Here is a 17,205-nt window from a genome sequence, read left to right as displayed (position 1 = left end):
TTTCCCCACCCTTCTTTCTCCTGCCCCCTTCACCACTGTTCACCACTCCTTTGTGCTGACCACACTTCTTTCCTCAGGCAATCCCCATCCCACTCTTATTCACCCCACCCACTGGGAACGTTCCCCGATTGTGGAGAAGGGCATGGTTCATCTTTACCTGCAAAGGGGGTAAGTTATTAACAGGAGAGAGGCTGAAGAAGTATCTTCCACTATCAGGGAAATGGTGCCATGCTTATAATTCTCTCTCTTCTTCTCTGCTGACGTTTCAATTGAAATTATTTTCTTTGCTCTTTCCTCACTATATTTATTTACGATTATTGCGCAACTATTTTTAGTGCTAAAGCTAAGAAAATCTTTTCTCTACGTCAATGATTCTTTGCATAACTTTCAATACGGAGGAAAAAGGGACACGAAAAGTAAATGAGGTGAATGTACAGGTTTTTGCGTGTCATTTTTGGGAATTCATGCAAGTGAACCAATACTTCACACACGTTGAGAAATGATGAAACATCTCTTGTAGAAAAACAATCAATGCGGATAATAATGTTTCCCTCTTTATTTCTCCGATAATGGAAGATGTTTCTCCTGTCGTTTTCCGGTTGGAACCTTGCTCCTGTCGGCATAAAAGAAGAGAGAGAAATACTATATGAACATAGCACTTCACACCCGGTATGAAGAATATGGTCCGGATGAAGAATAAAGTCTTTCGTAGCAACGTCTGCGAAGATGATGGAGCACAGTATCTGGACGGAGAGCTCAAACAGAATTTACTTCAAATATTTGCCAGAAGATAATCATATCCTACGAAATTTAGAATCGTAACTGAATCTCAACAAAAATAACCAATGGAAAAGATAGCACATTCAACTGAATATACAGAGTAACTCGAAATATTAACTTACGAAGGTTATTTTGGAAACAGGTTAAGGCCCTCGTTTTTCTTTTTTTTCTCGTCACTGAGCGATAGAGGGTGACATAAATGGCGGTTAGGCCGGCTGCCGCTAACATTCCGTGGGTGCTGGAAACAAATATCTATCTTACGCGAACTTAATAGTTATTATTCACTCCTAACCACAAATTTATAACATTAAACTCTTAAAATAAACTTTGCAACTCATTATTTGATTACGTTTTCTAAACTGGTCGGGAATTTCTTAAGCGATCGTTGATGTTGAAGTATGAACAAGAAATGGGAATTTTATGGTGGTATAATTATTTAACGATTTTTCACATCATAAATCGATAACAAAAAGCCTTTTCTATTAATTATACCGAGAATAACCACCGAAAACATTTAAATAAGACCACCACAGACAAAAACGGCGGAAGAAACAAAAGCGAACATTTTTTTCGTGACTTATGAAAAAGGTTTGAATTTACGAAACTCGATTTTACGAAGTGACGATTTTCCGGTCCCACTGACTTCGTAAAATCAAGAGTTTACTGTACATGGAAAGGCATTATTCACATCCTACTTGAAGCTGGGGCTGAATTTGTAGGTTTTCCCAGTTTTGGTTAAATGAGGCATTGCAATACTTCCAATTAATATATTTTTCCAGAACACATTTTGTTCTTACAGAAACTTTCTCAAGTGCATCTTGTACAGCTATTTTTTTCTATATGCCCAACTGCTAAAGGAAATGGTGTAAGATGAAGGATGGCTTTTGGGTGTCGAGAAGTGGGAATATTGAAGGCTGTGAGAGGAAGGGTCGTTTTTATGGACTCGGGAGAATGAAATTTCAGGGTGAGGGTAGCACGTGCATCTTCACAGTCTTCATGAATGCAATACTTAGAGTGCTCCAGCATGGAGACCTTATCTCAGATGCTCTTCTTCTCCTGGGTGTTGACCCCGTGTCAGTCTTCAATTTCTCCCCCTTGAAAACTATGGTTGAGTGAGGTTAAGTACGAAGGGTTGGTGGCCACATAAAATTTTAAAATACCCTTGGATCCCAGGAACTTTTAGATGGTCAATGGTGGAGGTACTCAAGTTGGGGTCCAGCCTCTCATTTGGTGGAGATGTGAGCTAGCAGCAAATGGTCCCTCAACTCTGAATCAATGACGCTCCTCACCTCTACAAGCAATAATATACCTCAGCCCTTGAAATTCTATGGTGAGTAATGGCAAGGGAGAGCGGAGGGGGTTGTCCTTCATGTCTCTCCCAATGTTCCTGTTTTCCCATTTTTGAGTTCACGAACAGCCATAATTCCCAGAGCGCCTAATTTTTTGCCCTTCATTTCAAGGTGCAGGATTTCTCTTTCAAACTTGCAAGTATGTCCTCTTTCCAAGAGATGCTTATTTATTTATCACGTAGTCATCATACAGCATATTGACCAGTTTATAGTGGCATAGTATAACAAACATAAAAAAACGAAATTAAACATACTAAATTTAAATAAAAAACAAAGCATTGAAAGTAATCTTATTGGCCTAAAGAGTTTCTATTAAGGTAGGAAAGATTTTGTTTTATAAAAGAGTGGCAACCAAGTGAGAATGGGTCCATGTGGTCTGGAAGAGAATTTATGAGGGAAGAGAGACGGAAGAGATGGAACGTCTGGACAGAGCTTAACCACCATTGACGAGTTTTTCCAGTTTTCGAGGTTAGCGGACACACTATCTTGAATCATCATTATCCAAATCCTTCAACAAAAGGACACCAGAAACCACTTCCAATAATGAAATGATTTCTCCTCATCTGATCCCTTTCTATCATGTACATGCAGTGATCTAATAACTCACTTCATTTGTTGGATATTTTGTAAAAAAGGCATTGATATCAAGTAAATGCAGCAGTGCATGGGATTACCAGCATCTCCTTGCAAGCGTTGTCCCCAAAATTGACAATCCTCTCCACCAGGTGACTCCACTCCCCCTCCGTCAAGTGAGGGTGAAGGCAGGAGAAGTCCGTGGCCGTGCCGGCTGAATTGCCACAAAACTGGGGAGACGAGAGGGACGGAAGGGCGACAGACACCTCCGTGGAAGTGCACGCTTTATCCGGCTGGTAGAAGAGCAGCAACATGTACAGGTCACCCCAACACACGGACAGCTCAAGGAAGGCCCCCATTGTGTCTGGACTCTGAAGGAAAAAAAACAACACACTCAGAAAGACACAAAAGTGGCCTCCAACCAATATTCAGGCAGTGCTTGGATTGTAGTAGCATAAAGTGTACTATTTCAAAACTATCCAGCCTTACATGAAAACAACAAGAGAGAATATTCAGTGGTTGTTTGGTTTTGCAGGAGATTACCAAGGTCATTTGCACCAAGAGGGAAGGCCAGTTTGGCAATTTTTTCTCATTCCAGTATTTTGAGTTACTATTGACCATGACTTTCAGATAGAAAAATAAGTTCTAAGGCCTGAGATCCATTAGAATTCTTCATTAATTACTAGAATCAGGAAAAAATATTCTTAGTTCAACTGCTAACAGTTGGGGTATGAGGAATTCCACACAAGAAGAAAAGCATGATTTTGGTAAATTTCACATCATTTACAAGGAATTTCTCCTTTGGTGGATGTGATTTAAATGATTTGAAAAAAGATCCTTTCATGGGGGAGCAGAAAGGGGGTTTAGAAATGTGCAAAAAAATTAAATGTTACATATTCCCTTCCACAACTGGAAGTAATCTCAAAATTACTTTATATTCAAGTGAGAGATCCATGGAGTTATGTATGTATGCATTTTCTCTTGGTCATTTGCGTGCTATGGAGAAGAAATTCCAACCTTAAACTCCTATAAAAGATACGAGATTAGAAAAATCACTACCATCCAATGGCACACCACAAGAGGAATATCGTTGTGTTTCCAATATCTTCAAATTAGGCCATTCACTGAAGCTTGAAATGGAAAGATATGGAGAAAAACTTCTTCCCAAAAAAAATCTTCCCAATTCTCGTAAGATCAAAAAATGAAAAAAACAAAAGGTAGCCCCCCACTTTTCATGAGTTGGTGACCTCATTAGATGCTCTGATCATTTACTCATACAGGGAGAACCTTGGGCTGAGGGAAGGAATCGCTAACAAGAGTGTAGACAGCAGCAAACCAAATTATGCCCACACACAACTCCCAGGGGTAGGTGAGAGACTGAGAGGCACTTGGCATTTAGCAAGCGAGTGATGCCAACAACTTACAGAGCAAAGGATTGAGGCAAGACGTTGTTCACTATGACTAGCTGAAGAGGCAGGAGACAGATAGAAAAACAGATTAATACGTCTCACTTCATCCCTTACTTGCTACAATCATAATACAGTCTAAAAATATTGGTGAAGCCCAATTCTCACATCTGCAGCCTCAATTGACACAAATGTTTAAAGTCAGAGCAGTTCACTCCATTTCCTTTCAATTTCACAAAAAATTACAAATGGGGAGGACACAAAATAACAGGAAGAATTTTTTCAAAAATTCAGACTATTTTTTTGAATTACAAATATTAGTGACCTTCAAAGTACTCTCCATTAACACCGACACGTTGGCCCAAACGTTTTTTCCACTTCGCAAAACACCTTTGGTACTCATCCTTTCTGATGCCTTGCGTTTATAGCAAACGCTTCCCTTTCATCACCCATTTCATCCGAGGGAACAAAAAGAAATCCCAAGTTCTGAGATCTGGTAAGTAGGGTAAGTGAGGAAGTGGGGTCATACGGTTTTTTGCCAAAAACGGTTTGATCAGGAGCCAATAAGCAAGGTTGAATTTTGTAGCAATTCGTCTTATTTGCAAATCTACAGAAATTTTTCAAAAATTCAGAATCTATTTTTGTAACATGTTACTGCATTTGAATCGCGAATACCACTTGCACCCTTAAGTTATTTTCAAGGTGAGTTCTGTGCAAGCTGTTGACAACATATCAACCACTTTTGATGCAATTTCACCGAGTAGTAAACAAAACTTCAACCCTGCATGCTGTTCTCGAATATTAACCATTTCCAAATTCAAAGAGTTCGAAAAACTCTTCAATTGAAAACTGTCACAGGGGCTCACTACAACCATCTAAAGCCAAACTGTTTACAGTGGAACCTCGTTAAAGCGAGTACGGGCTATAGCGACACCCCCGCTATAACGAGAGATAGCCGATGCACCGTCAATTGACCCTATAACAAGAGTGTTAAAAAATTCGTTTTTACGAGACCCTTTCGGCGTTGGCTCTCGCCATAGCGAGGGTTTCACCGCCGGAAGACTTTCATCAAGACTCCTTAACCTCTGTAATTGCTAGCGATCTGTTAGAAATGAAGTTAATGGAGTGCTCAGTCTTAAATTTATGTGGTAAACTGTCGTTCGATAAATATAATGATTGACGAAACAATGCTTTGCACGATTTTTATTCAGTGCGGTGCTTATAAATTGTTTGAATAGTCAGTCGTTATTTGAGTAAGGAAATTTAGTGATGCAAAAAAACATCGCCTTTCGTCTGGATTTATGCTTACGTTTATCGGATAGATGTTTATCTGTCGCCGCACCACTCCTGTTCCTGTATATCTGTTCGCAACAGGTATATTGGCTATTATTTGCTCCACCTCCGGTAAAGCGACAATTCGCTATAGCGAGTGTTTATTAGTGTACCGTGGGGTGTCGTTATATCGAGGTTGCACTGTATTTACTGACTCAGAAAGAGTGAATAAACACCCATCTAGAGGGAGAAACCCAAAATATAAGAGTGACGAGCACAGCACTTTCCATCCAGTTATTTTTGGGTACCCCTCGTTATGTGGTCATTTCCTATTGCTTCCTTCAAAGTAGCTTCAGGATCTACAATTTCCAAATCAAATCACCTGATGTATTACTGGGTATTGTATCTCCCTCTATCTCGTAACTGCAATGCTTACAAAATTTATGTGCAATGACGTTGGACAGCAGCAAAATAAGTAACACTCACATGCTTTTCCAGGAGCAGGGCCCGGCCTAATCTTCCTAAGGAACTGCCCAATTCTGACATCAGTGACATGAATTTTTCCGACTGAAGTTCTGGGATGTTGGGATCAATAGCTTTGTATCCAACCATGAATTCACAGAAAATACATTTGGCCAACTGCAATAGAAGAACAGACGACGCACCTGCAAAAAGAAAAACTTGTGATAAGGACGCCCATCATTGCCAATGTGCTTTATATCAAATAATTCAACAAAAAAATTCAGGACTGGTTTTCACAGGGAAAAAATAAGAAAATGATCAAGTTCTATCACAGACAGAGATGAAGTCAAGGTACTAGGGTTGAGTGATTGAATTGTTGCGGTTGAGCTACGCCACCTCCTAGTGGTGCCACTGCACTTTCGGTTACGCTCTGTTTTTCCTTTAAGAAGGGAGTGACTTTGAGTGCATGTCTCCCTTTGAACATATTGCCGAAGACCTGGAAACACAAGCACAGGAATTGAGTCACCGGAGGCCATGCCATCGCTATCAGCCCACATTGGGTGAACGCTTTGAGGCTTCATTTTGTGTCGTGGCTTAATCCATACCTTATTTAACCATAAATATTTACCCATTTCAAAATCTTTACAGTCCACTGTAAACACAGACAGTCCTCTACTTTTGTAATATTCCCACTTCCAGACATCCACCAGAAATCAACGGGAAATTCTGAATTCACCGCAGCTTGATATTTGACTAACAATGTTTAAGTACAGCACACAGTGTTGCATACCTTTCACACCCTCTCCACAATGGAACAAAAATATCCTATAATTGATTTCTTACATTATTAAAATACAACATTACTATCCCACAATTATTCATCATGAAATTAGCACATAATTTAAATGGAAAAATTAAGGTTCAGGAGCAGATGGTTTTTCAAATACAGCTCTTAGATTTCCCTTATGTATTTCCTAATGGAATGATGCTGAATTTAGGTCTAAGCAATCGCTGCAAAAGTTTCAAATTGGGATGTGAAGAGAAAAGAATGGGAGTATTTCAGAGGAATGGTACTGAACATTTAAGGCAGAGTAAATTAAAAACAAAGGTAATGGATATTCCTACAGGTGGTCAATGTGAGGGCTGTCATTAATCACAGAATTAAGTAGGGACATGTGACATAGGACAATGGAAATGAATAAGGCACTATCAGGTGGCCAGTTCAAGAATTTTCAAGTTGAAGGGACAGGCAGAGTAGTCAATTGAATCGCCCACGTCATGATATACGATAGTATGAATACAATGAAAATTATTGTTCAAAGACAGGAGGAATGGAAGAACGGCCTCGGGTGAGATGCACAGAGAAGGAGATGTTCAACGGAGGACTTATTATCTAAGAGTTAGAAGATTAGCTGTTTGGAGAAATGAAAGGACAAACCAATCTTAGCATTCGTGTCTGTTGATCATCCCACTTTGATCCCAAAAATAATAATTTAGTCCCAGGAATATTATGAATCATAATGGAACATTCTGTTCTTTACTTACATGCCAATAATGCCGAAGCAAGTTAGAAATCATAGTAAACAAACTTTGCAATATGATTTTAACAATTTTCTGCTAAAAACTGTGAATAATAGATCTGGCTTTCTTACATCAAAATTCCATGTTATTGGAATATAAACTATAGGAGCACCAAGTGCTCCAAGTTGGGCAACTTGATTTTTATGCACAAAAAAATGGGAACTTTTTTTAGAAAAAATTACTTTCAGGAGATACTATGACATAGAATTTAAAAAAAATTAAATGATCCAATGCAGAAATAAATTCTCTTTCGTATACTTTTTGTTGCATTGAAATTTAATGCCTCATTTAGACGATAGTGCTCCCCTTGCTTTTCTTTACTGACAGTAGCTTAGGAAATTTTTAAGACCTTCCCCACAAATGTTAAATTTTTTAATAATAAGAGTTCCTCTATTCTTGGTTTATGTCATTGTGGTTCAAAAGGTCCTTCTGTTCATGTTTCATTTGTTAGTAGCATGGCATTGGTCTCAGTGTATGTTTTGTATCCTATAAGGGCATTTTCTGTACCTTCAATTTCCTCCCAGGTAGGTAGGCTTGCCATTCATTTATTTCAACTCTCCTGTTTCCACCAGGGAATAGCCTTCATGTAATAAAATGAATTTTAAAATAAACACCCATTTTAAGAATACCTCTTTGTCCACTCTCCATTGGAATAATGCAGTCCTCGAGTAAATGGAACATGAGTGTCTTCAGCATGGCCAGGGCCTGCGTGACCCTCAGATGCTGCATACTCTCACGCAACTCCAGGAGAAACGCGCGGGGGAAGACGAACGCCGGCGTGACCTTTGAACCGATGCTCGCGTCCCGAAGCAGCTCTTCTTTGGCACTGGACAGGAGGCGGGACGCCAGTTTTTGAATGCGATGAACTTTGACGGAAGAACTCAGCAGACTGGAGAGGAAGCAAGTGTAGTGGTTGGAGGTGGAGGCGTTGCGCCTCATCATCACGGCGCCGATCACCTCGCGGGACAGCGGGTCCAAAACATTAGGGTCCAACTCAGAGAGGGCCGTCAACACTTCGATGGCTGGATCGTTTATGCCTTGAGAGATGACATTCTCACACAGGGCCCTCAGCCACGCAATGCAAGGATGGCCGACAACATCCACATTTGTACTTACATTCTCAGCATTCAGAGCAACCAGCAAAACTTTCAAGGACTTCAAGGCAAAATCCTTGCTGGGGTATGCAATGGTCGGAAAAGAAGAATCGACGTAGGACTCTCTATCGGAGAACACAGGCCGATCGTTTACAATGGTTGGTCTGAATCCAAAGAGACAGCACAAAAGCAGGAAGGATTCACCGTGCCTTTCCGAATCCTTTGGACAACTACATATATAAGACCTGAACATGAGACTTAACAGTGGCAAAAAATCATCACAGTCAAGAGTTTTAGAAGCCTTAAGTAGGGCTTGGACCAAAGTTATATCCGTCTTCATTGAAACTCCAAGTTTTTTAATTATGTCATGTAGAACACGAGTTAACAGATCCTCTTCTTCCCTAAGAATAATCCTGGGAAAGTAGGTCAAATGAACACACCTAAGGAAGTCCATCTCATTCTGACGAATATCAGGCGAGCTTTCCACATTCTCGAGCACTTTGGATAAGGGTGATACTACATAACAACTAAACAAGTTTCGAAACTTTTCGTTTAAATAAAACTTCCTCGAGAACGCAGTTAGGGAATGCAATATTTTTCGGCACAAATTTGATGAGAAATCAGGTCCTAGGGTTATGATGAATTTAAGCATAGTACCCATCAATAAAGCGTAATCACTAATGGCCTGAGAAAAGTGCCGGGTAAAAATAGGTACATCTAACAACCTCAAACCGCAAGTGATCAGGGAAATACCGCGGTTGGAAGAACCAAACAAAACAGTTTCATTCTTCATCAACTCGCACATAGTGGACACCAGCAAGGAGCGAGTACTTGAGGTGATGTACACATGTTTGACCTCCAGACGACGACTGAGTATGCACTCCCCTAATGCGTCCCAAGCATCCTCGATGGAAAGTCCTTTTCCAATGACATAACAGAGCCATTCCACTGATACATTTTCTTTGCCACCCATTACATTGTCAGTTGATTGAACTGATATACGAGAGGACAAGAAGATATTTCTGGCCAAATTAATCCTTTTCTTTAACAGGATATCGTCATTCCTCAGTAACTGCGATAATTCTGAAATAATAAGACATTAATTATTCCAAGCAACTCAAAACAAGAGCATCGAGTATGTAAACATTGATGTTATAACTGCCACCAACCTCTTGCTGAATCCATGCCGGCTTCCAGAATTAGACTATATAAAAAACGAACTTGTTACCACGTAAACGGCAATCAACGCATTACCAGAACAGTCAGGTTAAAACAATACTTCTTCATATCTCTAAGAATACCCCACGTGCGTTCGCCCGGCTTGAATGACGCTCCTCAGCTGTAACTTGTTTTTCCCTTAGACCTTAGACGCCTTAGACCACAGATATATACAATAGATTGGCAATGCCTATGTTTTCCTCACGGTGGCGCTGAAGCCGGCCGGCAGAAGAATTTTGCGCAACTAGCCATCTTGCTTTCACCGACCGTTGCTCATGTGCCATTAACACACGTGTATTTGAGAGGCTACTTTTCCTGCTTTTGGAGCTTTTTAAAAGAAGAATGGTGAACCACTGCGTTATGTGGGGGTGCACATTTAAGTATACTACGAGGGGAAATTTTCCTGGGGGCGAAAATGTGTCTCTACACGCGTAAATAATAGATATAAGGAAAGCATGGTTTGCGTTCAGTAATGTCTCCGCTTCCATCTCACAGAGCATGAAAATATTTTCCAAAGCCTTTTTTTTGTACGTATCGCCACGAAATTTATATCACGTGAAGTGCAGGTTATGCTCTACCTTTTTAAATTTATCGTTGGCAAAATTCACATAGTTGTAGAAATAGCATCATGAAACTGTGACACGTTATTTTTGCTGAAATGCAAATTGCTCTCGAAAACAAATTCTAAAGGTGTGTGACGGAAGCGGATATTTACCGGAGTTTCTGAAAGCGATATCATTTCAAATGCAGTAGCTTCATATCTCTAGGATCGGTAATTAACCCCTCAAGCGCGGCGGGCATTTATTTAAATACCATCCCAGCGGCCGGATGAGATTAAGAAGACTTCACCTTATTGGCATACTATCATTCAATAATTTATATCGTTCATAATATACGATCATTATCATTAAAATTTTTTGTAAACTTGCATAATGCAGTGCGCTACTATATAATAATTTTTCAAGCGATTTGAATAAATATAGGCGTTGAGTTTTTCGACCGAAGTCGTCAATGTGCTGGTTTAAAACGGAATTTCATCGAATCATTTTAAAAATTTCTGAAGGCCTAAAGTCGTTATGAATATTTTATTGGAGAGGGAAAGCATTTCTTCAAAAGATAGAGCAATTTGTTTTAATCTAAAATACAATATCTGGCGGAGAAAAAAAATTATATACAGTAGGTCAGGAAGCGTACTGGGTACGCATGACGGCGTTGAGGGGTTAATAATTATTAACCCCTCAACGCCGTCCGTTAACATGTGCATTCTCTGTCTCGGTGTCTGTGTTTTGATGACGGAATCATCATGATGTTTTCAGTTGTGTTTTCTGTGTTTACCAAGAAAAGACTCTCCAGTTTCCATTATGTCATATACTTTCCGCTGTTGCATTATTACATTGTATCGGAATTTTATTTCCGTTGTAGTATTATTATTTATTTAGATATGTAGAGCGTGTATTATGCACCTTTAACTCTATCTGGAAACTTAACGAATTTCTTTCAAAAGCATAAGTTTTGACTTTGTTAATATCTATTGAGTGAAATTCCGAGAAACTGAACGCTTAAATAATGGTTTGCATGTGCTCGCGGTGAAATGACGCGGTCACATTTATTATAATTCAACCTTTCCATGTAGCACTTATCAGGTATTTGATCATTTTGTGGCTTCTATATAGAATATGGTGTCTGTTATAATCACTTATCCCGGTAAGATAGAAATTCTAATTAAAAACGTACCCCCTCATGATGTAAGATTTATATTACAGTCTGCTTCCCCTTCGAATATTATAACAACATGAAACTGATTATTGATGATCATGGATCAAATCGTTGAGTTTTTTAAGCCAATAACTTCTTTTCAAGTTCGCAATTGGGTGATCGTGAGGGGAAATCCAAAACACTGCCTGTATAAAATAATGTAAATTATATTTCTGATTCAATCGCATTGACTCTTTACGACCTCAGAAAAGCATTTTACAGCACCAAGCAGCATGCCTTGCTCAGAAAGTTATATCATAATGGGTTTAAATAGGTTGAATCAAATTTAATTACGTAATATTTTTGGCCCGATTACTTATGGCAGTGAAAGGTTAGGTAGCATTGCTTCTACGTTTTTCGTCTAATTGACAACTCTAACTGAGCAACAACTCTTTGGCAACAAAAATACAGTAAGTGGAAGCATCAAACCTTTGGAATTTTCGAATTATTTTGTTTGAATAGTGTGACAATGTCGCTGGTAAATCTAAGGGTGAACAATACCATGTATTCACGATTGTAGGCTACCTTCCTACACTAGCAGACGACGTAGTTAACCATTTTCCCCATCTGCTACGCCCCTTCTACATTTGGGACACAATATTTTTTTTTCGAGATAACTCATGCATATGGATTCCAATTCCATAATATTGAGCAGGAACCGAATTAGTATTAATCTTAGCTCAGCTTATATTACCAATTTCATAACTTCGTCACGGTGATGTTCCGCTCAAAGATTGGTTAATTTACCACGTAAGTGTCAAGATCGGTCCCTTTCTTTTTAATTGGATACATCTTAAACGAAAATGACAACGTTTTCTATAGTTCATAGCCTTAATCAATGCGCCATTATCTTTCACAATGTAATTTTCCTCCAGTTCCCTACTTACGCAAACGCATAGGTCGGTGAAAGCAACATGGCCGCCAGCAGAAAGGCATGGCTTCACCCCCCCCACTCCCATTGCCAATCTATTGTATATATCTGTGCCTTAGACCATATAAGAACTAGACCCGCCATTCCCCACCCCTACCCATGTCTCGCCGTGTGGCCAACATCTCCCCTCCGCTCCCTTCCTTCCCCGCCCACTTTTAAAGGGGCGTGACGTAACGGTTGGGACGCTCATCGTCGTAGCGCATGGCAACGAATGGGGATTCACTGTATCACTGCGGTATTTTGACCATTTTCTTCACGATTTTTCAATTAAAAGTCCTAATATATATTGCGTTATGTACGAGAAGTATTCTCTCAGCCATGGTAGGATTGGTGAACTTACAATTAATAAACAGTGGCCTTTTTCGGCATTGGCAGCGACGAAAAAATATTGTGGCAGTAAAATGAAGACAAAGCCCTTTGTAAACTTCCGCAGATTTTTTTCTTATCTCGTTAGCGATCTAGCATCATTCGGAACATCGTTATGAAAACATGAAATCTTGCACAAAAGTTGTAAACGGGGGAATTTTAGAGAGGAAAAGGGTCATGGTGTAAAGAATTTGCCGGTCGTCCACGAAGTAACGCGGCAACGCCTTCGCATATAGTAATTTTTAAACGGTCGATTATGCGATGCAAATTGAACTGCGCGCTAGTGCTATTAAAAAGTGATGTCAACAAATCAGCATTCTTATGATTTAGGTAAGTAATTTAGTTATTTCATAAATGCATATTTTTTTACTTAGCAGACAGCTCTCGTGTTATTTATATTTTGCGATGGTGGAAAAAGGTCTAGCGCCGGCTTTGCAAGTGACACCTACGATTTAAGTTCGCTACGGATAATTCTGGGAATAAATAATACCTATTAACATATTTATAATTAGAAAGAAAGAGAGGATTGGATTAAAATAATTTTAAAAATAAATTTGCTATAAAACAATCAATTATATGTAATTCATTGAATAACTTATTAAATATTTTCATGTAATGTTGTACGTAAATTCGTACATATGTACTTACAGAGTTTTCAATTAAATTTTTTTAAACTATTTACGACATAATTTAATTTTTTATATTCTTGTCACAATACATAAGAAAAGAGGATGCGGATTCAAAAATCATCTAAGAAGTGAATCTCATTTTATTAAAAAATCCAGAAGCGATTACTCTGTCAAATGTGTGAAATATAACGGATAATTTTCTATTTTTCACGGCAGTATGATATTTCGAAGCACTTGGAGACGCAAGAGCATAAAAGATATTTAAATACTGCTGCATCTTCCTCCAAAATACAGAAATTTTTAGTAAAAACAATTTATGGAGACGAAGAAAAGAAACTAGCATTAGCAGAAGGATGTCTTTCCATTCTATTTTTCATAGTCTTTCCTTCAGATGTAAGGCCTGTACATCACAATTTATCAAATCGGTTTTGCAGCGCACATATTTATGTCATAACGCCGTTCAAACAGCTGCTGTTTTGTTGCCCGCAGATGTGGAAAATATTGTCATTAAAATATATTTTTATTTCTAAATTACACTGTGCGTCTTCAAATGCTGAAAGAATTTTGTGAAACTGCGGAAGTCGCATGTATAAGAAAATACTTGGTTACTGTAAAACGCGCTAGTTACCTCTTTCGTCAGCTGTAGATAGAATTTTTAAATTATACCACACTATGAATTCCTACTATCTATATCAGGTTCAATATCCTAAAATTGTAGAAGAGAGTTTTGAAAAGAATCCTCAAATTTAGCTAGAGTTTAAAAACAATCAATCACCTCTTTTTCAAAATGCTATTGAAGTTATTGAAGATGATAAAATTTTGGTAATCGAAGTAGCGAATGAAGTTAAAAATATCTGAGTCAAAAGCGGTCAGAAAGTAATTTTTTTCCATTAACCATCGATAAGAGCATAAGTGAGCTCGAAGTGGGTGCAATAAATCATGCAGATATCATGAATCACGTTAAAAATTTCTATCGTAACTGCAAAGATTATTTAGAAGAGTGGACGCTATATTAAAATTATATTGAACATTTTCATTGGATTACATTAAAAGATAAACTTAATTGGAATGATGTTCAAAAATCATTCGATCATTGTGCATAAAATTTTCCATATAATAATATTTCCAAAAACGATCTTTTTAATGAGGTATCATTATTTAAAAAAATATATTGGTTAAAAAAGGGTAAAATCTTGGGCTTCAGCACAATTCTTGATAGAGTACAAATGGTTATAAATATTTCATCATTTGAAACAAAGCATATTCCATACAATATTGCCCTAAAATTAAGAAATATTCTTTGCCCTTACCACAAGCAATTGCTGCGACTGAACTCGTTTTTTCTACTGTAAATGAAGTGTGTGCATCAGAAAAGCAATTCAATGTGTGAAATATAACTAAACAAATTCGTGTGAAAAATTTCACGACCTTTTCCGCAAAAGAAATGAAGAAAATAATCACTCAAATATAAGAAATATGCCAAAGAAAAAATTATACGAAACTTAAGTTTTAATGCATCATATTTGCTATTCTTTTTGCCACCCTTATGACCTTGACGATGACCTAACTGGGTCAACGGTTGAATTTTCGTAAATGAAAGTGTTATTTTCGGGTTTCTCGGGTTTGAAAACCTGAGAATTGACATCTTGGTCAATGAAATGTAGACTTTTTTCTATCTCGATTTTTTTTAGATTAAAACCACATAAGGCAAATTAAAATTTTTGGTTTGGACCCACATTGTGAGGTCAAAAGGTCAAAATTGTAAAATTTTGCTTACACTCAACAAAACTTAGGACCTTTCCCCATAAGTGTGCCAATTTTCATGAGTATTGCTCAATGCAAAGTTACTAAAATTACGGGTTAAAAATGACACACGACCGTTGGGACAGTCTTAATATTCATTTTCTAGGAATGTCACCGTTAGGTTAATCTACTAGTAATAAGTAATATTTCTAAAATAATTTTGCCTTTTTATGGACCCCTCCCTTCATCCTTTGTGAGATATCGTGGGATTTTGCCTTCTTTCTAATCTCACGTAGGATTTTTCAAAATACGTATTTTCAGTGTAAATACGTTAATCTAGGCTTCATTGTGTTGGGTTTATAAATAAAACGATTTGTTTAATTATTTTTATTGAAGATTACCGAGATCGCAATAAACTGGTTTTTGCGGAAAAAACTACGTGATACTTGCCCCTGGGGCAAGTATCACGTAATTTTTTCATCAATCATAATAATAATTTCATCAATCATAATAATCAAGGTATGCCTGTGAGGTTATCTCTCCCTCCATTCGGAACGACTCCTTGCCAGGACCCTTTCTTTTTACCTAGAGGGGGTGAAGCCATGGTCTAGGGGGAGGAAAGCCATGGTCTAGGGGGGGAAGCCATGATCTAGGAGGGGGGGCAAGCCAAGTTGTGACATTTTAGCATGGAAAAGATGAATGAAACCAACATTATAAGAAAATTATAACAGCGCTTTATTAGTTTATGAGATTATTTCCTTGAAAAAATAGTTTTATTTCAGTTACTTATCTTATACTAATACATATCATTTTTCGTTGGTTTGAAGAAAATTTGTTGAATACTTTCGTTTCAATTCAGTACTGATTTTGCTTAAAGACTTTTGCGATTTTTGCTTCTAGGGGGACAGCTGCTCCCCCTGCCCTTCGCTGGGTACGCCCATGTTTACATATGACATTCTTAATCAATTTATTTAATGCGATCGCTTCTCGCTTTATCTTGATTTATTTAGCTTTTTGCGCACAATCAAGGCTATAAAATGCCTTAGTTCATCGTAAAAATATATTTATTAAGTGTATAATCATTTTGCGTGCCCAATATTGTCACTTTTCAGCGACTTTGCAGCGGATGAGCGTTAAAATATCTCAAGCGCGCATACAGAATATCGTCTGCGGTCCCAACCGTGACGTCACGCGCCCTCATCCCACTCACTTCCCCGCCGTGCGATGTTGGCCACAGCGTTCCGCCCGAACGGCAGGTCTACTTACTTAAATGGTCTAAGCCTTAGACCTTAGACCATATAAGAACTAGACCCGCCATTCCCCACCCCTACCCATGTCTCGCCGTGTGGCCAACATCTCCCCTCCGCTCCCTTCCTTCCCCGCCCACTTTTAAAGGGGCGTGACGTAACGGTTGGGACGCTCATCGTCGTAGCGCATGGCAACGAATGGGGATTCACTGTATCACTGCGGTATTTTGACCATTTTCTTCACGATTTTTCAATTAAAAGTCCTAATATATATTGCGTTATGTACGAGAAGTATTCTCTCAGCCATGGTAGGATTGGTGAACTTACAATTAATAAACAGTGGCCTTTTTCGGCATTGGCAGCGACGAAAAAATATTGTGGCAGTAAAATGAAGACAAAGCCCTTTGTAAACTTCCGCAGATTTTTTTCTTATCTCGTTAGCGATCTAGCATCATTCGGAACATCGTTATGAAAACATGAAATCTTGCACAAAAGTTGTAAACGGGGGAATTTTAGAGAGGAAAAGGGTCATGGTGTAAAGAATTTGCCGGTCGTCCACGAAGTAACGCGGCAACGCCTTCGCATATAGTAATTTTTAAACGGTCGATTATGCGATGCAAATTGAACTGCGCGCTAGTGCTATTAAAAAGTGATGTCAACAAATCAGCATTCTTATGATTTAGGTAAGTAATTTAGTTATTTCATAAATGCATATTTTTTTACTTAGCAGACAGCTCTCGTGTTATTTATATTTTGCGATGGTGGAAAAAGGTCTAGCGCCGGCTTTGCAAGTGACACC

General features: G+C 38.5%; 1 protein-coding gene across 1 annotated transcript in view; it reads right to left on the bottom strand.

The window, feature by feature from the left end:
• LOC124166608 overlaps window positions 1-9,862 on the bottom strand; it is a 77,146-nt gene extending 67,284 nt beyond the window's left edge. The window contains exons 1-4 of the mRNA XM_046544203.1: window positions 9,687-9,862; window positions 8,053-9,600; window positions 5,867-6,045; window positions 2,804-3,073 (exon numbers count right to left, since the gene is read on the bottom strand). Coding sequence (XP_046400159.1) covers window positions 2,804-3,073; window positions 5,867-6,045; window positions 8,053-9,600; window positions 9,687-9,702 — 2,013 coding nt within the window. The 5' untranslated portion in view covers window positions 9,703-9,862. The remainder of the gene's footprint in view (window positions 1-2,803; window positions 3,074-5,866; window positions 6,046-8,052; window positions 9,601-9,686) is intronic.
• Window positions 9,863-17,205: the final 7,343 nt, after the last annotated feature.

Source organism: Ischnura elegans, chromosome 10, assembly GCF_921293095.1.
Source record: "Ischnura elegans chromosome 10, ioIscEleg1.1, whole genome shotgun sequence".
NCBI classification, from domain to species: Eukaryota; Metazoa; Arthropoda; class Insecta; order Odonata; family Coenagrionidae; genus Ischnura; species Ischnura elegans.
The sequence above is the reverse complement of the archived record's forward strand: the minus strand, read 5'-3'. Positions and strand labels throughout refer to the sequence as shown.